A 25,343-nucleotide genomic window follows, 5' to 3' on the forward strand; every position below is an offset into this window, starting at 1 on the left:
TCTAGCAAGTACAGTATGTGTGACATTTAATGTTTTCAAAACCTTAGTCCACAGTCCTCTGACATTATGATGTAATGAGTTGTAATGAGTGTCTACATTGCGCTGCCTGCTGACCTTATTACTACTACAAAGATTCACCTCACTCTTTCTCTCTTTCTTTTCCCTTAAAAAGTTCCCCAAGTCTGACTCACAAACATGCTCATTCAACCACTCTGCTTCAATGGTGGGATTTCCTGCCTGTCTCTTATCAGTTAGATGCTGAAACAATGGACTCTGCCCACGCAAAGTCGTGCACCGGGCCGTCCACGGGGCCGCTCTGAGAGCTGCTGTCCTCCTGGCTTTCCCCTTACGACCAGATGTCCCTTGCTGGGCCGCAGCCAAAAGTCCGGTGTGGAGTAGGAAGAAGGGCTGAAAAATCAGATAGTGTATCATCCATTACTGTACTGTGCATTAGTGTTTGGCAAACCTCAGATCCAGTTAACCTCCACTCCGCAGTACAGTAGAGATGATCTGAGCAAGTGAGCAGGAATCTCTTGCGACAGCCGCCTGAGGGAACAACCTGCTCAGAGGATTCACACACAGATGGCTAACAGCACGCTTACAAGCTATAATGAATGACGTGTCATATGTCAGGTAAAGGCATGAAGAGATTTGCATGTTTTTCCAAACAGGATGAAGAGAAGCTGTTTAATATGGCCATAGCTGCACAAAATCTCAGTATGTTGATCATTTTGCATTTATATGAACATGGGTGTAAAACGGCAAAAAAAGTAACGAGTAATTCATTGTGAATTCCATATACACAATTTTATTTACATTGACACATGAAATAGCAACACATATCAGATTTACACAATGACACTATATAGCCTCAGATTTAATAAATATGCAGCAAAATGCATGAAAACAAACCTCTTAGATTTAAGGGAAACAATAAAATGTCCAAATTGAAAAATGGATTATTCTGAGAGATCACTTAAACTTGTAACATGCAGTAATATCACTTTTAGTGATACTGCTTTGAATATTAACAGATATTCAGATATGACTATTAAGAACAGTTCAGCCTGTTTTCAGAACATAGCATGCTGTGGCAATTGCCAAGGGAATTGGCATTAGGCTTGAAATGATGAATTTCAAAACACTAGCCAAAATTAATCTCTTCCTTTTAAGTTACCATGGTGACAGAGACACAAGCAGCTTTTCCAGTTTCATCTACAGTTTGCAATCTGTACACGCATCAGAAAATACAGCATAATAAAATTTTGCATCAATGTACCATATCTTCATTAAGATAAAACATCTTCAAAAGCATCAACTTTACAATATACGCACATTCATATTTACAAAAAGACAGAGCAATAAGACTGTGGGAGTTTAGTAGCCTATATGATGAGTCTTTAATAGTGGCACCTCTTAACAGTATTTCTTTTTACTCTGCAAGCATACATTCATGCACAAAAATACAGTTAGACATGTGTGCACATGCATGCGCACACACAGACACACACATACACACATATACATACACACAAACAGGACACTTTCCTGGTGCTCTTCACAACAACATCCACCTGTGGGAAGAGGAAAATCATAATGGTCTGGACTGATACAGACTACTGGCTGAGAGGTGCTGGAAGTCCCACTTCTGATGGAGGAAACAGCTGGATACAAAGAAGAGAAGGACTGCTGGGAAACCAGCTACTGGCCGGAGCACAATGAGATGACCCACAGGGTACTGAGACACTTTAGATCTTAGCCTAGTGTAGACACCTGAATAGAGAGCCTTTCAAACTCTCAGCTTTCCTCTGGCTGTCGTCTCAGGGGCATACTGCAGTCCACTTAATGGCATTTCAAATGAGCATCCAACATTACTCTGATTTTATCCATGATCAAGTCCTGTGCAACAGAGAACTACGGTGGTAGCATGGGATGGAAGGTGGAAAGTCGAGAAAACATATCTCAGAAATGGCAGTACCTGTCTCATGTAAACAAAGATCACACACTGGATGTGGCAGGAGAGAAACCATATAAACCAAACCAGTTATTTACACATTTACAATGGAACTCTCCTGCAGTCCAGCTGTTAGAATGTGAAACTATACACCTGCATTATCTGCTTATATAGCAAATCTAAGACGAAAGCTAATGCTCCTCAGGGTTATAGGTTTCACAGAATGTATTCTTTGTGAAATGTATAACTCTGGTGCCGCCTACCTCATCATATCATTGCAACAACTACAATCATTACCTAAAGTTATATACACATATACAGTGAACAAGCGCATAAATGCAAAGCTAAAGTACCATGTCTATACCATATCAATTTGAGACATTGCTATCAGCCTGTAAAGACAACTGTGTGTGTAACGTAATCATGGGCTGAGCCATTGTATTGATAGTTGTTATGTGCTAATCAGATTCAGTAAAGACAGTAAAGTATGTTAATTGTTGTCCAGGTAGTGGTGTGTAAAATAAAATGAGCAGGAATAACTGCATATCTCCTAATAAGCTTGGAGCACTTATGGACTCTAAGCATGTCTGACCATGCTGTCTAGCTTATTTACCAGTATCTCAGTATCTCAATTTAAATTGGCCCCCAAAGGTATCTCCTTCATATGAACACAGAGCTGAACAAGTGGAAATAATACTGACAATAAAACAGTGTAAAAAAAAAAAAAAAAAGAAAAATGAAATGAAAGCTGCATCAGCATCATGTGGTGTATGGAATGATGTGAAGTTCAAGTGCCTCGAGTGCTTTTTTCCTCCAACAATCACAAGAGCAGTCCTCCAACCATAATAAAAATGCTACATAACTTTTCACGAGAGAAATACAACAAAAAAACAACAAACACAAAACGTAAAAAGAAAAGCCTCCAATAGATAGAAAGAAATATTTCAGTTATACATTGAGTGCCAAAAACAACAAAACAAAAAGTTTATGAAATGTATAGGAAAAACTGAAAACACCAAAGCTTAGAACAGTGTATTTTAGCAGTGGAGAGTTTATATGACTGTATGACAGTTTTAGAGTAAAAGTTGTCCCTCCACACCCCAGCACCTTAACAGGTCTGTCCCATGATGAGGGGAGCATTTGTCCAATTGTCCTCCCTGTAATCAGTAGGCAGTAATAGTGATCATGAGCAGTCCTTCTTTCTGTGTGGTTGCAGTAATAGATGGCAACAAACGCCATTGGTACTGGGGTGGTGGGAGGGTGTAGTGGTTGGGTGGTTTGTGGCGGAACTTTACAGGCACTTTGCGGGGCGGCCGGCTGGACTGAGTGGGTCCTTACACCCGGTGGGCTCTGAGGCCTATCCCCTCCAGGAAGACCTCATCATGGACCAGTAAGGGCTGGGTCGGAGTACTGCTACTGCCGACCGGGTTGAGACGGTGAAACGCTGCGTTCTGGGTACTCTGCTCCTCCCTGGCACCCGGCGTTGCAGGAATCCTGGAGCTGAAGTTCAGATAGATCTAAAGAAAAGGGAAGAGAGAGAGAAAGAGAGAGCAAGAGAGAGAGAGAGCGAAAGAGAATGTGTGTAAAATTTCACTGCAAAAAACATCCATCTTAACAATTCATTTAGTCTCATATTCAGCCTTCAAATTCAAAATTCTAAATATTTTTCTTAAAACAAGAGGAAAAATTCTGCCAATGAGGTGAGATAACTCCACTTGTTTCCAATGCAGTTTCAGGAATTTTCTAGAAATGACTGTCAGTATCTTGGAACAAGTCAGAATAAGGCAGATCACTGCAGTACTATCAAGAAAATGACACTTGATTCTAGAAAATTCTTGAAACAAGTTGATTTGCATTGGAAACAAGTGAAATTATCTAACCCCACTGGCAGCTTTCGTTCAGTTTTTTTTAAAGAAAATCCAGATTTTAAGGCTAAATGACTTATCAAGATGGATATTTACAGTGTTGTAATGCTTGGTATTATGTTCCACTTCTGCTTATAGTTTAGCAGTAGAGCGCACACCCATAAAAAAGTGCAAACCAACGGTCCAAAGTCAGAGTAAGTAATCATGAAGGTTGCACACTTCTCTCCATACAAAAATATTTATTTATTTTAGATCACCAACATGTTTCGGCACTATGCCCTCTTCAGGGTGTCATGAAAATGAAGGTGCACCTGGACCTTAAATAGAGATGATTACTCCCACTTCTGCTTATGCCATAACCACTGACAAAGCTGTTACTAACTAAACAGCTGCTGTGAGTGAGGGCTCAGAGGTGTGAGGTGGGTTAGGGCAGGACTGGCTGTGAGTGGGTGGACTCTGGGTTTGACCTCACACTATCTTCCCACCAGAAGCAATTTGGACACCTAGCATATTTGCATACTCTGCGCTTGACACTATTCATTCAGGAACTCAGTACTAAGAAAATGTACTGCTTCAATTAATCAGTCTGGGTTAGGGTTAGGGTTGGTTAGGATTAGGGTTACTTTGGGTTATTTCTGTGCAATTAATTCCAGAACAACATCAATAATAAACAGTTGTTAATTATTTGCGAATGAAATGACAAGGACCAAGTAAAGTTAAGAGCCAAACCAAGGACTCAAGCATGGGAGTTTTCAGAATGAAATAAACTTATTGTCAATGAATCTTGGTTCATCTGGCATCTTCAGAGGACTGCGTGTGTGTTGTGTGTGCATGCGTGTATGTGTGGGCGTGTGTGTGTGTGTGTGATGCGTATGTTGACGACATGACTGACATGTCTAGTGACAGGGCGTCACTAGACATGTTTAGACACGCACGACCACATTTGGCTGTGGCACGGGACATTAACATTTTCTCTGTCTTCTTTGCGGAGACTTGAGGAGTTGAAAGGGCTGTCAAAGGTAAACCATTAACCACATCACATCAGCTACTCCAATGTGTGGACACTCCCGTCGGTTTTATCTTTATCTTAATGGCCTGTAAAGTCTTCCTGGCTCATTATATTTGAAGATGAGAATAAGTGGGACATTAGTGGATGTGGTGTCACGTGACAGTTACAGCATATTTACCTCCACCAAGGAGGTTATGTTTTCGGTGCCGTTTGTTTGTTTGTTTGTCTGTTAGCAGGATTATGGGAAAACTACTGGCCCGATTTTCATGAAACTTCGTGGAAGGGTGTAGCATGGGCCAAGGAAGAACCCATAAAATTTTGGATCGGATCCGGATCCGACTCACGAACAAGCAATAATAGCACGAACCTTGGCGGAGGTCTGCGCTCTCCGAGTGCCCTTCTAGTTTCAATTGGGTTTACAGTAACAGGGAACAATTACACATCAGTTTCATCATCTTTGCCTTCCATTTACGAGATATAAGGACAAAATGTGAGACAAAGTTATACTTCTATTTTGGGAATGTCCTGTCCTGTTTAAATCATGTATACAGAATGTAAATAATACCAAAGTGGTGTAACCTACATGCTTAGTGGCATCTGACAGCTGCTGCTCAATCCTCTCCACGACTTTCCTGAAGGGGGGTCTCTGGAAGGGGTCGGCATCCCAGCAGGACCTCATGATCTGATACCTGTAGAACAGCATATACTGTCACAGCCCGCCATTCACAAAGCTATTTTATCATTCTTTGCCTACAGTTTGTCTACATCTTCTTCTTTTTTGTCTGTGTGTTTTTATACTCTCTATTTCACTTAAGAATTTGAACATGTCCCCAGTTTTAGCGATGCTTGTTAAAAGCCAAATAACAAAACAGGATGAGAGTGGGCTGCTATTCAAATCTCCCTTCATGCTCTCACCACCTCCAGCCCTCCAACTCCACGGCGTGTTTAGTTTACACACAAATAAAAAACTCACATTTCACTGGGTGCAAACTCTGGAGCATCCATTCTGTATCCTTCTTTTATTAGTTTGTAGAACTTGGAGTCCACAGGCATACCAGGATATGGGCTATTTCCTATGTTTCAAAGTGGAGACAGTCAATGAGCCAAAGACATAACTACATTATGCAGCTTAATAAAACAGAGACACACACACACAGGGACACACTATATGAGCAGACATACCTAGTGAGAAGATTTCCCAGAGCAAGATGCCATAGGACCAGACATCACTCTCAAAAGTATACACACACTCAAAGATACTTTCGGGAGACATCCACTTCACTGGTAGACGAGCCTGAAAGGAGTATACAGTATATCAGTACAAAAAGTTGCAATCCAATCTCAAAGAAAAACCCTTTCACTGAGGCTATAGGGTCAGACATGTTTTTGCCATCTGAGTGATACACTAGGTCATGGACTGTTTAATGAACACACTGTTCCCAACCTCAGATATGCACATAGAATGCCTACAGCGCAGCCCATCTGCAAGGCCCGCACCTGAGACTTATGAAAGAATGCAAAAACACACACACCCTTTTCATGTGACAGATTGCATTGAGCTCATCGCCTGTCAGAAAACATTTCATACATGAACATGATGCCTTGTCATTTAGACATACTAGTACTTGCATGCCTAGAGTCAGAACACTTGGTAGTTTCCATGTAGACTATGCTCTGTCTTTAGGCTACCAATTTACAATTCTCTAAGTCACTGTATTTAGGATGATAAAACAAATCAGACAATACAAATGAAGCCACTGCAGAACTCCCACAATTTTAGTCACCAGTGAACTATTGCTTTGAACCTTGGGAGGAGTAGTTGTTGAAAATTCAAATTTTGGTACCATTCCAGCTAATAGAAGTAGATAATACAACTATTTTTTTCAGAGACAGAAATTTACAATACACCTGTCTGTTGTGCTTTAAATCATTAGATTAGAGAATAGGCTGCAATATCTGTTAGAGTATTTATGGTGGATAGATACGGGATTAGGAGGCATTATGAGGGATTTCCATGTATGTGTACTGTAACTCATCTCATATTCTCCAGTAGTAGATCATTGGTGCAGACTTACATTGCCTTTCACTACATAGTTGGAGTCCGTGGTGATGTCTCGAGCCAAGCCAAAATCACAGATCTTTGCCACTCTTCCTTGAGTCAGCAGGATATTTCTGGCTGCCAAGTCTCTGTGGATGCACTGAAAAACAAGGCACATCACTATCTGTAATATCTGACGACGCACATTATGTACAGTACCATGTGATAATATATGCCTTAAGCAGGCAAGCAACACAAGATTTAGGCTATGCAATGTGGTACTGAATTTCCACACTTTAATCTGTACCACACAAACACTGACACTGATACATGGGCTTGCTGGGCACAGTATCTGCTTGCCTCCACAACTAATTAATTTTTCAACAGCATGCTCAAACATACGTTTTAGATCCGTTTACTAGCTGTGGAAATAGGATCCATGCTTTGTGTTGAAAAAAAAAAAAGATGATGGAATGACAGGATGCAGTCCAATTCATTCAACCAAGTCCTGTCTACTTTTCTTTGGCTGTGCAACTTCACTGAAGCAACTTCACAGCAGCTTTTTGTCTTAAAGATATCATCAATTGGTGTATTTGTCATTTACAATCTACACATTGAAATAGATACTTACATTTTTGGAGGCTAGGAAGTCCATGCCTTTGGCCACTTGATAGGAGAAGCTGAGAAGGTCTTCAGTGTCCAGAGACAGACCATCTTCATTAAGCATTTCGCTCACAACATCTGAATCGATGTAGGACCCACCTGAGAGACAAACACAACAAAGACCTTGTATTATTACTGTACTGAGGATGCATCCTTATTCAAACTGGTATCTGTGTAAAAACAGCATGTATTTCAAGTCTGTCGAGTTTGATGAATGGCTAGCTTGCCTTTGCGTAGTGAGCGTCTCTTCTCAGAGGATGAGCTAGATGGCGGAGCGCCAGCGACAGAAGGCCTCATGGTCATGTAGCCGTTCCTGCTGTCACTGTGAAGAGGAAAGGAGCAGTCTGGTCTCAGCTGAGCACAGCCACACAGAGGCATGCTGCCGTCCAAACACCCGACTCCTACGCACGTTCTGGATAGTAAATACTAGTAGTCTCTTTTCTCTTCCACACTACTCTTTTCCATTTTACACACCACAATACTATCAGCTTTCACCTTTCAGAAGCAATTACTGTCTCCTGCTCTGTCAAGAAAGAGTAGGATTGTTCAGCGTGTTTAGTGCCTCACACTTCCCTCCAAGCACAATCTGCTCTGAAGTAAAAAAAACATGAAAATCTTTGCAGGCGTTCACCTCTGAGGTATGCAAAATATGGCAGAACACAATAAACTACCGTCCCTGTCCCTTCTGTGTACACAAGAGAAGAAACTGACCCTGCTGTGTCTCTCTGCTGCATGACATTCCTGTAGTAGCAGTTTTCCTCCAGCTTGGAGCAAATGAAGGATTCTCTCTTCCTGCGTAGAAAGTTAAGGAGGTCACCAAAGCAGCAATACTCCGTAATCACCAGTGTGGGACCTGCAGACAAACAAATATGTCTAATGAGAATCGTCTTTACAAATACATGCCACACCAAGCTAAACAGCCTAAGTAACAAAATATCAAAAGGCATCAGTAACAGTGACTACAAACACGCAAACTAAACACACATGGCTGAAACACATTGATGATACAGCAGTGACGCAGCAATATTAATTCATCTTCTTTTAAATTCTCTAAACCATTTCCAAAGTCTCCTGCTTCATGAGACTGCGAATACACTCAGGGCACTGCAGCTCCCCTCACCTCCGACAGTGCAGGCTCCCAGCAGGTTGACAATGTTCATGTGGTTTCCCAGGTAACTGAGGACTTTCAGCTCTGACATCAGTGCCTCTTTCTCTGTGGCATGGGCGCTCGCTGCGGAAAAGTTATCGGAGCACAATCAGCATGTAGAAAAGGATTAGGCGTCAACTGAACTCATGTTAATCTGACTGTGATTACATTTAATGTTCTGGCATTCACTAGAGAAAAAAGGTGATTGCTGGAGGGCAATTAAAATAAAAAGATGCATATACTATGTTGATTTGGCAGGAGCATGCATTCCACCTCTCTAAACCACTCTAAATACCGGCAGGCAAAATTCATTATGCATTCACAAGCTCTTACCAGAAATTGTGCACATTCATCACATAGTCAAATAGATATAGTTAAATTGTTATGCTCTGTTCATCTTATTTCCATTTGCATGTGTTTTGACAAAGTTAATGCTTACGTTTGAGCATTTTCACAGCGACGGTCATGACTGAATCTGCTTTGGAGAGTCCATACGCGGTCGCTTCTACCACTTTACCAAATGCCCCAGATCCCAGTGTCTTCCCTGAAGACAAGAAGATCGACACAAAACTATTATTCCCCATCCTGTTTCCCTCCCACTTCCTGGCCCCGTGCCAGGGTTCCTAGGACAACACCAGTTTGAGCCCCCGGGCGGCCTAGGCACCAGGACACGCAGGATCCTGTTTAAGATGGTTTGGTGAAAACAACACCCATAAAATGTCAACAATATTATGTTTGCAATGAGGGAGTGGGGTTTCTTCATTAATGAGCAGTGGAACTGGTTAGTCAGTGATGACCACAGACATGGCAAAAACGTTAATGCTGTGACCAGATACACAGCAAACAGAGCATCTATCAATCACCATGAAAGGCCCTGAGGGTGGCAGAGATGATGTCATCGTGATTGCACTGTTAGGTTCCATTAGTGAGACAAACCACATTTATTTCAACATTGTTTTGTTGCTGGGGTTTGATTTACACCTAAAACCTGACAACCAAAACATACCTTTCTGTGCAGTCGTGTGTCAGAAATGATGGATTAATGGAATTATGGAGGCCTAGGAACAGTATACATCCCTGCTCATTTGATATATAGGCGACTCCAGCAAGTGATAAGAGCAAGGGTGCTCACCAAAACGCAGCTTGTCTCGAGGAAACTCCCACTGGTGGTCGTACGGTAGCTGGGTGGGGTCAATGTACACATAGTTGTTTCCATGGATGCCTTCGATAACTTTCCACTGAATCTGGTATTTGGGTTTCTGGCAAGAAGATAGACAGAATAATAGAGAAGCATATATCACTATTACAAATTAAGTTAAGGGGCTTCCACGTGTTGCTCAACAGCTTGAAAACATAGCAATATTGTTTGATAAAACTTCATGCTTTCTTGGCTTGTTATGCATGCATAAATATTTTGTGAAAGAGGGTGTGCCATGCAGGCAGTTTCAGTGCACAGCTGTCATACCTGCATGTACTTGTAGAACAGCACAATAAGGATGAGGCAGAGGATGGCTGCTGCTGACACAGAGCCAATGAGCAGAGGAGTGAACAACTCATGGGGAACGGTTCTCTCTACAGGGAGAAATATATGGAGATGGAGACAACAAAAGGAAAATAACGGTGAGCACCATAAGTCTAAGAAAGAGTAACCACAACAAAACAGCATACAACAAAAGCCTTGTAAATTGATGCTATCAAACAAAACAGGCTACCTTTAGAATTTGTGGTTTGTTTCAAGCCCTAGCCTCTCTCATTGGTTTGGCATGTTTACATAAAGGACACTGCGCAGGGGCATTAAGGGACTGCTACAGAGCATTAAGTCATGGTGAAGCTCACTGTCTCTTACTAATCACAACAAAGTAATCCTTTTAATTGTATACATAGTATTCTCTGTTTCAGAAAATTTTTCCTTTGTTACAAATTCTGCACCTTGTTTGTCCAAGTAATTGGCTAATATCCCTTTTGATGATACAGTATTTTACTATACTGCTGTTGCTTATACAGCTGTGGCAGGGAGTAATTATATATAATCAGTGTTCTGTTCCTTTGTGTCTGGCTGTTTGTGATGCCTTATTGTTTTGCTCCTCTGTACAGTGGGGTGTAATAAGCTCTTTAGCGATAAGGAGCTTTCTCTCCACTTCAAATCTGAGAATGCAGAGTCTGCAGGAACTAATCCTCTGTAAACCTGTCAGTGGTTTCTAAAGCTCTCTGTATTCTCTGCTGCAGCTCACTGACACCTCCAAGCTTCCCAGAGCCCCAGAACTCCCCACACCGCCAGGACTCCTACTGCGCTCCACACTCTCAGCGCCTCCGCCTGGTCTGCTGTTACTCTGTGAAGCACAAAAAGCCTGGGCACATGCTCCCAAAGGCCTGTCCTGCCTGGCTGCACACACTCCTCTCATAATGCTCGCCCACATACCCGCTGTGGCCACCCTATCCCCCTCTCCTGCACCAGCCCAGGCCTCCAGGCCCAGGCAAAAACAACTTTACTTTACTTTCAATTCCTAGACTGACACCACTTTGAGGGCATTATACAGCAGATGGAGAAGCCGTTATAACAGGGAGGATTTGTGGTCATAAGGTAAACAATGGACTAATGCTAATTCCTATCTGTAAGTGGCGACATGTTATCATAGCCAATCAAAACTGAGGTATCTCTCCTTGCAAATGTTTACATAACAGATTATGGAACCCTACACAACCTAACCCCTAGTTCAAAACCTGCGTCTTTATCTGAGGGTTAATCCATGTCAAACTCATGCTTTTGGTAAATATTTTGAAGTGACCTCATGGGTTTGCAGAGTTGTGGGACTGCAGAGAGAGGAGATAAACTTGTTTCCCTGTCTATTGAACAGGGAGTCATAAGCAGGTGACTAAAAGGTTACGGGCACACACAGAATTGCTAAGGTCATTGAAATTCCCACTATAAGCAGCAGTGTTTTTTTTGTCATGTTAGCTAATGAAACTGAGATCAGATGTTTACAAAGAACAGTTCTGAAAAGAGAAGATCTTCCTGCCTGTATGTCCGCTCTTGTCCTGTTGACACTGCACTTAATTCTAATCTGAAGGTGTGGACATGCAAAGGATTAACACATGATATATCAATTTAGCAACAAAACGTGGGACAGGCTGACGCCAACACCCCCCTGCTTACATACAGTATCTTAATGTATTTATGTGTGCGTGTGTGCGCGCGTGTGTGTGTGTGTGCGTGTGTGCGTGTGTGTGTGTGGTATCTCAACTCACCACTAATAGAGAAGAGGGTGTAGGCCTGCTCTCCTTCCACTGTAGCCACACACTCCAGAGTATGGAACCGTCCCCTGCTGACGTTCACTCTACTCTCCACCTCCGTCTTTCCAAACATAGGACTGAACACTGTGACAGTAACAACATCCTGCTCCTCCTGGGTGGCATTCACCTGCTGGGAGCACCTAAAGGTGGAAAGTTATAGTGTTGACAAAGGGCTGATGGGATCATCAAGCTATTCATCAAATATCTTTGTGTTATCTCTTCCCTCTCACTGTACAAACTACATTCCTCCTTAGTTGTAAAAACACATACCAGTGCACAATAAGCAGAGCCCATCGTTAATGACAGGAGTGGTTTGAACGTCAGGCAAAGTTCTCTCTTTCCCCCTAGTAAATGGATTTTCCCCATATTGTGTATTTGTATTCAGTCTCTTCGTGTTTCAGTATGATGCCAGCAGTTATGTTGGTTTCCTCAAAAGACATAAAAGCTGAGGAATTCCTTCTATGCAGATAAATGGCAATGAGTAAAATTAGCCCAGGGCTCTAAATTTCACAGCACCATAGTGTAAATAGCAGCTGCTTTCTAAGTGCTGTCAGGTCACAGGCTCAATCAGGTCATACCTTAAAGTACCTCGCCACCTTTCTGTTGGTGTATGTATGTTTGTGTTCCTGTATGTTGTAAGTATTAAGTAGATTTGATTATAATTAAAATATCATTGGATAATGTTTGGATAATCACTTATGATTCATTGCCTGTGCTGCCTGGGATTGGTGTTGCTATGGCCACCAGGTGCTCCTCCTACAGTTTGCTTTATGTTTGACACACAATGTACTGTGTCAGGCCAGTTATATCCAGGCAGATGTCCTGGGCTCCTGCCAATCACAAGTCATTTCTGTCCAATCCCTTGTCACATGGGAGTCATGTCATCACAGTCAACCAATCACAAGTCAGCCCATTCAAATCCCACAATCCAACATTCCACCACCATCATCATTAATAACTCTATCCAATGTGTCTCTAGCATGACCTTTAGGACCTTAAGGCCTTTGTTGTTTGTTGTGGGTGAAGGATTTGAATATATATTTTGCATTTATTTTGCTTCTTGCTGTAATGCTATTTAGGACAATGAGGAGAAGTGACATTGTAGAAAGATGCGCTTCACATAGATCTACTGAAAGTTTGCCTGCATTGAAAGTAAATATGGTTAAACCTCCAATAAATATCAGGTCCTGAATGGTTGCCGGATCTCTAACAGTAGCCAGGGAGTGTTGTGTGTATGCATAAATAAAGGCGGGTGCCAAATAAAAAGCCGTCTAAATTCATACATTCATAAATTAATAAATTCATAGCCTAAAATATTATCTATTATATCATTAAAATTGCTAAAATATCACAAAATAAATGAACAAATGTTGCATGTAGTGCAACTCACTGACATGTTTATCTCATTACCATGAATACAAGTATTGGCGTGAAAGCTTTGAAATTCATTGCGCAAACATAACTCTACTGGTTGGATCGCTATACAGCATCGTTCCTGTTTGTTAGTCAGTGCATGGCACAAAGCCATTTTTGACTCACTTTTGTGGCTTTGGCAGTTTTTGTTTCATTTTTTTTTTTTAATCCAATGATGCTGTATTTGCAAGACCGCTGACCAGTATGTATGAACACTTCCCTGTACTATCTATTGTAACGTGAAGCTTCACTTCCCTAATTAGACTGCTTGAGCCTATAGGACACTGTATGATTCTGTTGTTGGTCTCATGATCTCACCTAATGTACGGCTGCTCACAGTAGTACCAGGTGATTTGGGGTGCGGGGAACCCCTCTGCTACACAGCGCACCTGTCCATCCACCGGGCCCTCGTGAGATACAATCGCAGGTTTACCTAAGGACAGGTGAATGTTAGAAGACATCATCTGAGAAACAACGAACGACAAGTACAAGGGATTATAATCTAACGCGTTCTGTTCAAACATTTTATTTTTAACACTGATGGGGGTGTAGATAACTGCAGGGTGAGACGGGGGTGGAGAGCTGGACCTCATTTCAAACAGACAGAAGTAAACAAAACCCATTCCCACATGTCACTCACTAAAGATTTATGCTATGTGGAGTAATTCACTATATGGCTTCAGGGAACAGAAAACCTTTAAAAAAAATCTATGCTACAACTTACTGATCACAAAGACCATAAATGACTGATTGGCTGTTGCGTCGCCATTGGAGGATTGAAAGGTGTAGACTCCACCCTCTGACATTTTCAGTCGCACCAGCCTCAGCTCACTGCTGTACCTAAACATGTAAACAACAAAATCAAAATTACTTTTTAGGATCAATGGCATGAATGCTTTTCAATCATAGTGAAAACATACTACGTTATGTTCAATGCAAGTATCAAATTGTAAATCAGTTCTTGAATGAAGAGGTCATGGCGTGTTCTTGCCAGAGTAAAAAAAAAGCCTCATAACAAACACCTGTGTAAGAATATGTTAACATGAAGCGTGAACTAAAAATGCATTATGCTGAACATGCAGCAGTAAATATTGATGAAGGTTTCTATCTGCAACACGGAGGCCATATTGCAGATGTTTCATGGTTAACTTCCCTTTAAGCCAATTGTATTCTCACAGTTATAAAGCACAGAACTCCATTTCACTAGAGCACCCTGGGGTGTTAATGAATTTCCACTGTATTATTCAGGCAGCTGTGACGTGTGTCGCTGTAGCATATTGCTGTAGGGAAGGCTGGTTGTCACAGTGAGGTGCAACCGCCACCTCCACTGACCTAAGGCGAACTCGAAACTAAAGGTGTTAAATTTCAGTGAGAGGGAGTAATGGACACATTCATCAGCGTGGTTCGCCCAGGGCGAGCAGACACAGAGCGAGCGTGTTTGTGCGCTTGTGTACCTGTGTGCATTGTTGTGTGTGGTGATGACATGGTCCGTTGTGTTCTTTAGCGCTTGGCCCATGAAGCTCCAGGAAAAGGAATGCGGTTTTGGATAAGCCTCCATATCGATGTTTAGGGACAGGCTCTCCCCTGAACGCACGTGGATGGTACTGTTCTCTGTGGGGGTTAGGCTGATGAAGCCTTTAGCTGAAAAACAAAGAAGTTGACATATTCTCAAATGGTTTAGAGAAGTGAAGTGAGATTTATTATTATTGGACTGGATGATTTTGGCAGCACAGGTGTGTGAGACTTATCAACAACTCAGAAGGTCACAGCACATCCTAACACGCATGGTATGAAGACAACAGAGACATGATGAAAGACCCAACAACACATACTGAATTGCACTACATATACATTCAACATTCAATATCTATGTACCATGGGAAACTTAATATACAGGAGATCTATACATGTACTTACCATAAACATCCAGCCACACCGACTCTGAGCTGACCCCCTTCTCATTCTGAGCTTCACACTGGTATCTCCCAGTGTCTTCTGGTCTGACTGTAGCGATGGTCAGGGTGGCGCTGCGCACGTGAGTGAAGGGCTCAGTCAGGATACGTGAAGCGCTGTCAACCTTTGCTGGTTGCTGTGGATACCAGACGGCACCCTGTCAACACCCAGAGATCTCTAGAGATTAACCCCGTCTGCATGTCTATCCTCGCCAAGCACACAAATACAGTAAGCGCACACAAACACACGGGCGCCAACATGGCATGCGAACACATGTACGCTCACACACACACACACACACACACACACACACACACACACACACACATACTCATGCACACATACACATACAGCCAAGATCCTGAAGCTTAGGCAGCATGAACTTTGACCCTCATCTTATCATCTTCCCACACAATTTCAGGACAGGATAGAAGATTTTCACACTCTTCCATATAAACAGACGTACTCTGCTGCTGCGTCTCTCTCCTCCACCCTCACTGTTCTTCACTGTATTCAAACCAAAGCAAATGCTGAAGGAGGCTACTCTAAGTTACAAAACATATCATCTAAACAAACCCAAATAAATGCTACTTTTGTCTATATTTGCTACAATGCAAAAAAGGTTTTGTTCCAAAATGAAATCAGCCCTTTCAAATTAATGCTGCTAGATTGTTGCTAGATTGCTGAAATTACAGTTCAGTAAATTTCGTTATTGAATATCATTGCTGTTGGCTTGATTAAGGCCTTTTCTATAAAAAATATTCCATCCATTTTCAATTTTGAAAATCAATCAATCTATATACATTTATATACAAAGTTGTTTATGTTGAGTGGCTGAAAGCAACACTTGTCCGAAGACAGTCACACTAGCGTTTTGGGACACCAAAGACCAACAGTTTTCAACCGTCATTAGTTGCAGCAGCTAAGTTGGCACCACTTCACCGAGGAGTCATGGTTTGTCTAATCATTATGGTCAGTTTTTCAGTGTGTGAGAACACCTAGCTAAGGTTTTCCGTTTAACTATGACTGAGTCAATGTCCCAGTGGTTCTTAAATGTATTTAAAGTATAATTTGTAAACTAGGTCTAACATTCCAGCAAAACTGAGAGTTGGAAAAAAACACAGGCAGTGGCTACAAATCCTCAGGACAGCTGATTTTAGTGGTTTACTATTCATGAACTCATAAGTGAAATATCTCTTTGAATTCATCATAGCCCATTGATATTCCCATTCAAATCTTTAAAACAATACTCAAAGTGTAAGATTTTCTTATAGCTTCATATCCACAAATGAATCCACCAAGAACTTTCCACCTTAATCTCTATGGTGCACTGCTTGTCTCCAAGGCAGACAGATCAGATCCAGACAGCGCAGCACAGAGCGAAGAACAGGGAAACGGGTTCTCACCGAGCCAGGTGGGGAGACCCACTTCAGCTTGATGTCTCCATTGACGTTGGTGGTGCTGCAGAAGATGGAGAGCTTCTGGCCCTGGGTGAGAATAATCCTTTTGGGCGCCTGCATCTCAATCGCAGGAGGGGCATCAGGGACTGCAAGGAAACAAAAAATGTATATTCTTATCAATCTCTGTGCAGTAGATACTTCAGGTAAGGTGTGTAACAGAAAAGGGTTTTAAAACAGGCCAGTTTTGGTGCGCACACGCACATGCGCACACAGGCACACACACAAACATGCAAATGCAGACACACACAGGCACAGGCATGCACACCCTTTTACCTGGTCTCACTGTCAGATCATAGTGATGCGATCTGACGTCGGCCTCCCCAAGTCTTCCTGCGCAGACGTAGCAACCCTCGTATGACTTTTGCGAGTTGTGGATATTGATGCCTTTCTCCAGGCTGGCGGTATACTGGAGACCAGAGGCCAGCTCTCCACCAGAACATGCTGCTAGGTGCAGGTTGACCAGACCTGGATCCGTTGCCAGGCACGGAATGGAAGCGGTGTCTCCCACACGGGCCAGGATGTTGAACACCATCGATTTTCTGAAGGGATTGTCAGGATCTGCCAAAAATGCAATCTAACATCAAAAGTGGTATGTCACCCAGCCTTAGTCAAAGCAACAGAAATGTCTACCCTACAAGGTCAAAGGGAAGGAAGTTTTTTGTTGGCATTATATCTATCTATATCATTATATCTTCCCCCTGTAATCTGCTCTCTCTCTCTCTCTCTCTCTCACTTTCTCTGTATTTCAATCATCTCACATAATTACACATAACATACTCACACATACTCACAGACACACACACATATTAAACACATGCCCACACACACAGTAGCACGCTTAAACACACAGATGCAGCAGCTACCTTTCACGTAGACGTAGATGGAGGTTTGCTCCCCTGAGCTCTCCTCCAGGCAGAAGTAGCGGCCCATGTGGACAGGTTGCGCCCTGGAGATGTGCAGACTGGACACCCCGTCGCTCCTCATCTCCCCCCGCACCCTCCGCCGGTCTTCCCGCTGCCAGTGCATCACCTTTTCACCCTGGCAGTGCAGGTTGAAGGGTGCGTTGAGCGGCACGACAAAGTGGGGGTCGATGGGGGTGATAGTGGGCCTGGTGTTGCCTGTAACATAATTGGGGCAAGTTGTGACAAAATTGCAGACAAGAAGGGATTTTACTGTATAGCAAAATAGCCTAAACCATGATAAACCCATTTGAGTTATTAATATTTTAAGAAGTTCACTGCACTTGACTGAAAAGATAATGCATGATCATGGCCACAGGATAATGTAGTACTTTTAGATTGCTGATGTTTATAGATTAGTGTACTGAAAAAATAAGTAAGTGTTCTGAAATATAAAGAACTGTTTTTGAAATCAGACTGAAGGCTTTGAAACATTTTTTGACAAGTCTTAACTTTAAAAGTGAGACAAGCTCCATCTATAGGATCTAAATGGTAGATGGTGTAACTCTTTGAATGATTTCCTCACCGCTCTGAGTGCAGGATGTTTCAATACATGAAACCCCACAAGTGTCAAGTGCATTAGAAGGCCTTAAATCCAAACTATCTTTACGATGCCAAGCAAAGAGGCTTGGTGTGACACCACAGGGATTGAACCCTCAACCTCTTGACATCCGAGCAGATCACTGTAATCGCAAGGCCATTGAGCCGCATCAATTCTGGATACAGAAGCCTCTCGGGAAAAGAAACATAAACAGGGCTGATATTACAGCAGGAATTTATTCTTCAGCATTTCATCAATCATTAAATAGTGCAATGAAAAGAAATGAGTAGCATGACTTGGAACTGGTGGGTGGGTGCTGTTGAGTGGGCGGTTTCTGAGGGGGGGGTAGCCTCAAGGTTCGATTTGCCGAATCAGTTGGTTAAATTTAGGCAGGGAAAGCGAATGAGTAATGCTTGCCCCTCACTCGAAAACTACCACCGAGGTGCCCAAGAGCAAGGTGCTCCAGTCCCACTTTCTCCAGTAGAGCCGATCAACAGCAGAAGACTGTGGGTGTGTTGTAAATGCGTGTGACTACATGAGTGTGAAACAGGGTGCTGCTGAAAAAGAGCATGCGTGCTCAACAAACCTACCTTCGAAAAACAAAGATATAAAAAATCATTGAAGCATTTAGTTTAAGTATAAAGTCAATAATATGCACCCTCAATCCCAAGACATTATGTAAATTGACAGTCTTGAAGGAGACAATGTTGTGAAAAGGTTGTGGTGGCATAACACTTAGTACTTAACTTTGGTTACTAATTAAAAAAAGAAGAAGAAGAATCACAGATCAACAAACACAAGAATATCAACTTGCAACTATTTAGAGAGTGTTAATAAGGTTAATAATAATGACTGCTGTGTTTGCAAAGCCTCTGCCTGTCTGTGCCTAAATATTTGTCTAACCTCTGTGAAATTTAACGTAAACATGAGGCTAATGAGATGGGGGAGGGGAAACATTCTTTGTTGTTTTTTTAAGTAATCATAGGGTAACAAATGAAAGAATAGCAAAAAAAAAAAAACAAGAAAAGAATGAGGTCTATACATAAACAGGCTTGAGGCAAACTTCATGCCATGCGTTATTGCATCATATGACAGGTAAGCCTGTGTGCCTGCAGCAGACATTCAAATTCCATCATGATAATGACTTGGCTTGAACATCAACAACCCCCCTAAATCCATTTTAAAGTATATGTTATCAAGCCAAAATAAATATACCATGGAAATAACGTCCACCTGACTCCAGCAGGACTGATGCTCCGCTGAGGGGCGACGAGCAGCGCAAAGTTAAACAGCAGTGAGGTTTAACGCATGTTTTGGTTAACCTGCATGGTGGTGTGGCTTGCCAGGACGGCTTTCTCTACATTTTCGTGCTCTGTCTGTGAAAATCTTTTTTTCCTAATAGGATCAGGCCTCTGCAGGTGGATTCCAGAGCTGATGCCATAAAAGTTGCAATGTATGTTAAACATTACAGTCTATGGCTTTAACCATTCCCAGAGAGTTAGCCAAGAAAACTAAACCAACCCTGATTGTGGGAAAAAACATATTGCTCTACACTGCTCAGTCTAACAAATGTGACAAAATGTTTCCAAAAATGAGACATCATGCCAGTACATGCAAAAAGCCTTAGATAAATCAACTGGTCGTTTGCATGCTTCCCAGGAACTATCATTATTTCCATAATGACAGTTGGAGAGCGGCTCCGCGCTCTGCCTCGAAGAAAACCGCATGAACCTGTCTGAAATGTCTGTAAAACTGTGTAGCCCAATCTCTTTTAATACACGACCCTATTGTTTACTTCATTGTTTGATTACTTTTTGCGAATGCTGCTCTTCGCTGCCCTCAGAATAAAAATGAATTATTGAGAGGAGCGCAACTTGGCACCCAGTTCACAAATATCCAGTTTCCTCATTAGGTTTCAGTGACTTAAGGTTGGGTTGTCAATAGCCTACATTTGGCTACACCACTTGCTAGAACAAGAAAACTGTGAAGAAATGAAGCAAACAAAAAAAGGCGGTAGCTTATACGGAGCAAGCACTGTTGAACAAAGGCTAATTAATGAAATATAATAAGGACTTGTACTAAGGACTACGCCTTCAAAGCAACACCTTACTGAGCTTCATCATTCTGGTCACCAAAAGGTAGCCGATCATATCCACACATTACGACAAAGTTAAAAGCAGGCAACAAGTTGCCTCTGTAAATTGATGCACCGAGTGTTAATTTTCAGCAAGCTTACCTGGATGGAAGGTTAACTGTAAACAGACAGAAAACAGTATCCAGTGGTATTCCATACTTATAATTCCATGGGTCTAGCTGTAAAGGTGAGCCTGTGCCTTTATGGTTGAGGTACTCCTTGCGCCGAGTGCGTCTGAGTTGTGGGAAGTTGACTGAGGGCTACGATACGAGCGCACTTAAAAGTCTTTAAAGGCACAGTGATGCTAGGCTACAGTCCGCAGCAGCGCTGTCGCCTATCCACAAACATGCTGTTCTGCCGGAGCACGCCAGGGGGTCGAAGGAGGGAAACAGGTATCACGGAGACTCTGGCGTCAACAACATGTTTATAGGAGGCAGCGGGGCACGGACACGCGCTACACACACGTTAGAGGGAGGTCCATAAACCTGTTTGGACTTCCCAACAAGAAGTTCAAAGGCAGGCAGGCAGGCAGACAGATCAAGTCACAGATAGCCTACACAAATACCCATGGATAGCCCTATTATATTACATTTTCATTTCATCATTTTCACGGCAAGTGCATTTGAATGTTCAGGACATAATGTAACTGAGATGACTTGAGTACACATTCTCCTGGAACATGTACTTTCAGCATGTCTAGGGGAAAAGGTGGGTATAACCCTTATCTGTGTATACACTCTACTGCACTACTGCACTCAAGGCTGAAAAACATCTCTGTGTTTCATCATCACAGCTCTGAAGAAATGTCTACCTCTCAGAGCAGAATTAAAATGTAACAGTGTAAAGTGACATTATAGTTAGTTAATAAAGCTTCTGCTGTATTTTTGTTTTGTCTTCATTTTCTTTGTTCTTAAACAGCGTACACTTATGCTCATTTCAACACTAGTAGAAAACACAGCCATAAAATCGGAATAATTGCTTTGATGAGAAGAGAAAACATAATGCTTTGTCACTTGCTCCCCCTTGAGACAAAACAAAACATTATTTAAACAAAATATCCATGGGGATACATTTTCACTTGCAGCTCACTTCTTTCAAGCTGGTCATGGTGTGATTTGCCTGGGATAGAAAAGTCAAACAGCTTCATAAGGGGGAGATTGGAAAAAATCAAAAGAGAACTCAGTATACCACCACATTTTTGTATGACTGGCTTTGAATTTTGTGATAAAACCCCTCCTGTAACCTCTCCTACAGGGGTCCTGCACATATGATAACACAGATTTTTTTAATGATATTACATCTTTAGGATCATCAGTTTTAACATTGAAATCTTCTATTCCTAGACAAGACTCCTGCCATCTAACATGGTTTCCCCAGTGGATGGTATGAAAGCAACCTGGATGCCACATCCTGTAAAACTCGTAGAGCAGCACATTGCTTTTGTTGGTGTGTGGAAATCAAACTCGACAGAAGCGGCACTCAATGTGTTTGCTCTTTTTCTGTTTATTCATGATTTCTACAAAGCCCACTCGAGAGAATCACCAAGTTTTGGACAGATAAGGTTTGTGTACACATGCTGCTCATATTTTAAAACTGCCACACCTTACTCAAAGGTATGTACCATGCACTCAAGGCTGAATAGATTTCTTCTGCCATCTAATATCTTCCAGAATCAGCTCCGATGACTTGAGCACCACAGACCACTCTTAAAGGCTCAGATGGCTCACGCACTGAAACCAAATCTCCAATTTAACTACCTCAAAGCATTAACTCCTGTAAAAGACCCATAAATTATCACACATTGATTTTTCCATTTACATAAATGTCTTTTAGAGTAAGAGAGAATTATTTTTGTCTATACCTCATTTTGTAGTCAAATCCACAAAGTTCCACTTGACACCTCAAAATATTTTGCTGCAGATTTGTTATTGTTGGTATTGTGAAAATCTCCTGTAGTACAAGTTTTAAAGGGTTAGAGGGCATGATAGGTGCGGCTCCAGAAGCTATTGAAGGGGGAAATAATTTAATAAAATAATTCACGTGTTATTTTCACTGGCATAGCCCAAACATTATTTATTAACGAGAACGGCTACCTCCAAAAGGTAGAAAACCAAGACTAGTGGGTGGTGCCAAACCAAACAAACAGATGTGCTATATGATACAGTACTGATTTTCATATACTGAAATCATCCTGGATACTGTCACAGTCACCATCCCCATTTTTTTTTTCTAATTTGTTCTCTACATAGCTGTACATTGCTGTAATATATTAAAGAATAGGACCATTCCCACTATCTTATATCTAACTATGGGAGATATTAATGGAGTCTGAACAATCTGAGGGGCATAAACAAAGAACAAAAAAAAACATTTAGTGGTTTTCTCTTTAATCAGTGCACCACCTCCAGCCACAAAAAGACAAAATAAGATTTAATGTTTTCTATTTCTATTTGCTATTCTATGTTGTCTTCTTGCCTCTATACCTCAAAAACACAGCTTTGACTTTGTCTCAGTCCACACAAGAGCCTAAGGTGATAAAACACTAAACACTAAACTTCTCACATGACTCTCTCTCTCTCTCTCTCTTTCTCTCTCTCTCTCTCATTCTCTCTGTGTGTGTGTGTGTGTATGTGTGTGTGCGTTACTATACACATGATGGAAGAGAGCAAGGGAAGGCAGAAACATAGAGATAAGGAAATCGAGTGAGAGGGAAGTTGTAACATAATAGTCATCTTCATGCTGAATGATGATGTGTGTGTCCATACCACTGAATTTAGAAAGAAATGACCGGCACGCCAAATATATGCACTAATATGCCTTCAGCAGCAGCAACAGACAAACAGGTTTCAGCCCTCTGCCATCATCAGTGTCTGGTTGCACTGGGAGGTAGTGAGACACATAAGCTGTCAATCAATTAATCAATCAATCACGTATTCAAATATACTTCACAGCCATATTAAATCTTTGGTGTTTGGGTTGCCTTCCTATTTAAGACACACCACTGACTTGAATAAAATTAGTTTTGAACACCACCTAAGTTTTTTGGTGGATCTGACTCACAAAACTAGTACTTTAAATTTGAGAATGCATTTTTTCTACAAAGCCAAAGAGTCATTATGGTGAGCGCATGCGTGCCTAATTATGCCAATTAATTTCTGGGAAAATCTGAAGAAGATTATGTGTATAACAAAAAAAGAAACACATTTTCTCCATTATTGAGATGTTGGCTTAGATTCATTGATGATATTTTTTTCTTTTTTAAGGGCATTGAGGGCCAATTAGAGGATTTTAAGGTTTATATCAACTCAAGAATGCTCTCTATAAATGTTCCCGGTAGAGAAGCAGAGGCTTTTCTGGATGTTTAGGCTAGTAACACTGAGCTGGCTCCAAACATCTGTATTTCGCAAGAAAACTGATAAGCATAACTATCTTGATCATCATCCATCCAGCCTGAAGAAAGGTTTGCCTTATAGCCAGCTATTGAGAGTCAGTACAGATGAATTGTTTGAGAAATAGTCTTTTTTCTTTGAAAGGGTCATGAGGACACAGTACTTAAAGAGTGTATGCAGATGGCCTGTAATTCAGAGTGGGCTGGATCACTGATTCCCAGACCCCCTCACTCCAAAGATCAAAGTAACATTTTAGTTACTACCTTTTCTGCCTCTTCTCTGCAAATCAAAAAATGTTTTCCGGAAGCACTGGCACATTTTATCAGGTGATTCTTGTGTGGGCCACGCCTTCTCTAATCCCTCCAGTATTTGCATAAAAACATGCCATAAATTTGGGAGACAGTTTGGTAAGAACAGATTGCCAAGTGGATCATCAACAATTCTAGTCTAGTCTCCCTCCAGGGAATTTCCCATGCAATCATTGTATGGATAATGCTATGATAAAAGGAGATGGCCTTTTACATCTGCATACAGGGGAAAAAAAGGTCAAAGGTGTGTATGTTTTGAGAAGTTCTTGTGGGTTATATTATGTTGGCAAAATGAAAAGGGAGTTAAAAGTCAGAATATCTGAAGATAAAAGTAATATAAGAAAGCATGATGAAAAATCCCCAGTGGCAGGACAGTTTAATTCTACAGGACATGAGGTTTGTTCCTTAAAGGTCCAGTGCAATGAAAATTGCATTTCTCAACTTCATGGTATAATTTAACACAGGACCTGTTCGTGTAAAGTTATCCAAATGATTATAACTGTCAGCATTGAAATTTGACTAACACCCTTTGAAAAACTTTCCCTCGGGTTGTCAACAGAACCAGATTTAGAATTCCAATTTACTTCCTGGTGTAAATGATGTCACTTACACCCAGGTTTTAATGAATGCTGGACAGCATGCATAGTTAATCAGGTGTCCGATAGTCTGTCAGACCCAGCCAGCTACTTCCCAAACTAGCCAAAATATCTGTGCCTCCGTAGTTACTGGGTGCCGAAGTTCTAACACTGGATATTTGTTCCCCAAAGACAGAAATATTGTCATGCAGTGGAGGCACAGTCATGAGGCAGGCTCGGCTCTCACTCAGTTCTACCATCTTTGTATCGTCTAACTATCAAAAACTGAAAAAAATTATGTTCATTGTGTTAGAAATCAACATCAAACTTTTCCTGACTGAGTTGAAACCATTGCACTGGATCTTTAAGGTTACACGGCATAGAATTAGTGAAGCCTTTGAACTGGGGAGATGATTCAGACCTGTAAACTGAACATCTGAGGAGTTTGAATGAAGTGGTTGGGATGCTTTCTGTGACCTACTAACTTTTAAGATGTTTACCTATAGTGTGCTTTTGTAGAATGGAGGCTTATAGGTAGACCTCTGAATATTGTATGACAAATTTCTTGGGTTAATTTTGTTGTATGGTATCAGCTTGTTGTGCCTAGTGGTGCACAGTGAAACTGAATACAGTATCTGTTGGAC

The 25,343-nt window shown here is 41.6% G+C and overlaps 1 protein-coding gene across 2 annotated transcripts; it reads right to left on the bottom strand.

The window, feature by feature from the left end:
- Positions 1 to 808: 808 nt before the first annotated feature.
- Positions 809 to 20,708, bottom strand: kita (KIT proto-oncogene, receptor tyrosine kinase a). 2 transcript variants are annotated; one of them, XM_071539068.1, is made up of 21 exons: positions 20,530 to 20,708; positions 17,657 to 17,911; positions 17,067 to 17,351; positions 16,740 to 16,879; positions 15,298 to 15,469; positions 14,835 to 15,021; positions 14,105 to 14,220; positions 13,699 to 13,813; positions 11,923 to 12,107; positions 10,142 to 10,248; positions 9,809 to 9,935; positions 9,116 to 9,220; positions 8,650 to 8,760; positions 8,241 to 8,382; positions 7,757 to 7,851; positions 7,498 to 7,628; positions 6,904 to 7,026; positions 6,011 to 6,122; positions 5,802 to 5,901; positions 5,412 to 5,517; positions 809 to 3,471 (listed from the first exon to the last, which is right to left on the bottom strand). In XM_071539068.1, the coding sequence occupies exons 1-21, from the start codon at positions 20,582 to 20,584 to the stop codon at positions 3,289 to 3,291; spliced, it is 2,952 nt and encodes a 983-aa protein (XP_071395169.1). In that variant the 5' UTR covers positions 20,585 to 20,708; the 3' UTR covers positions 809 to 3,288. The 2 variants fall into 2 exon arrangements, with proteins under 2 accessions (XP_071395169.1, XP_071395168.1); XM_071539067.1 differs by having other exon boundaries at positions 15,298 to 15,490.
- Positions 20,709 to 25,343: the final 4,635 nt, after the last annotated feature.

Source organism: Centroberyx affinis, unplaced genomic scaffold (genome assembly GCF_046629955.1).
Source record: "Centroberyx affinis isolate AG114_WGS23_722 - 3 ecotype Tasmania unplaced genomic scaffold, CSIRO-AGI_Caff_v1 ptg003390l_1, whole genome shotgun sequence".
Taxonomy (NCBI): domain Eukaryota; kingdom Metazoa; phylum Chordata; class Actinopteri; order Beryciformes; family Berycidae; genus Centroberyx; species Centroberyx affinis.

Coding starts and splice junctions, on each gene's coding strand:
- kita (XM_071539067.1), bottom strand. CDS start 20,584: ATGGAATACCACTGGATACTGTTTTCTGTCTGTTTACAGTTAACCTTC. Junction 9,221..9,808: donor TCGAGACAAGCTGCGTTTTG/GTGAGCACCCTT, acceptor TCTTGTCTTCAG/GGAAGACACTGGGATCTGGG. Junction 5,518..5,801: donor GAGTTTGCACCCAGTGAAAT/GTGAGTTTTTTA, acceptor GCTGTTCTACAG/GTATCAGATCATGAGGTCCT.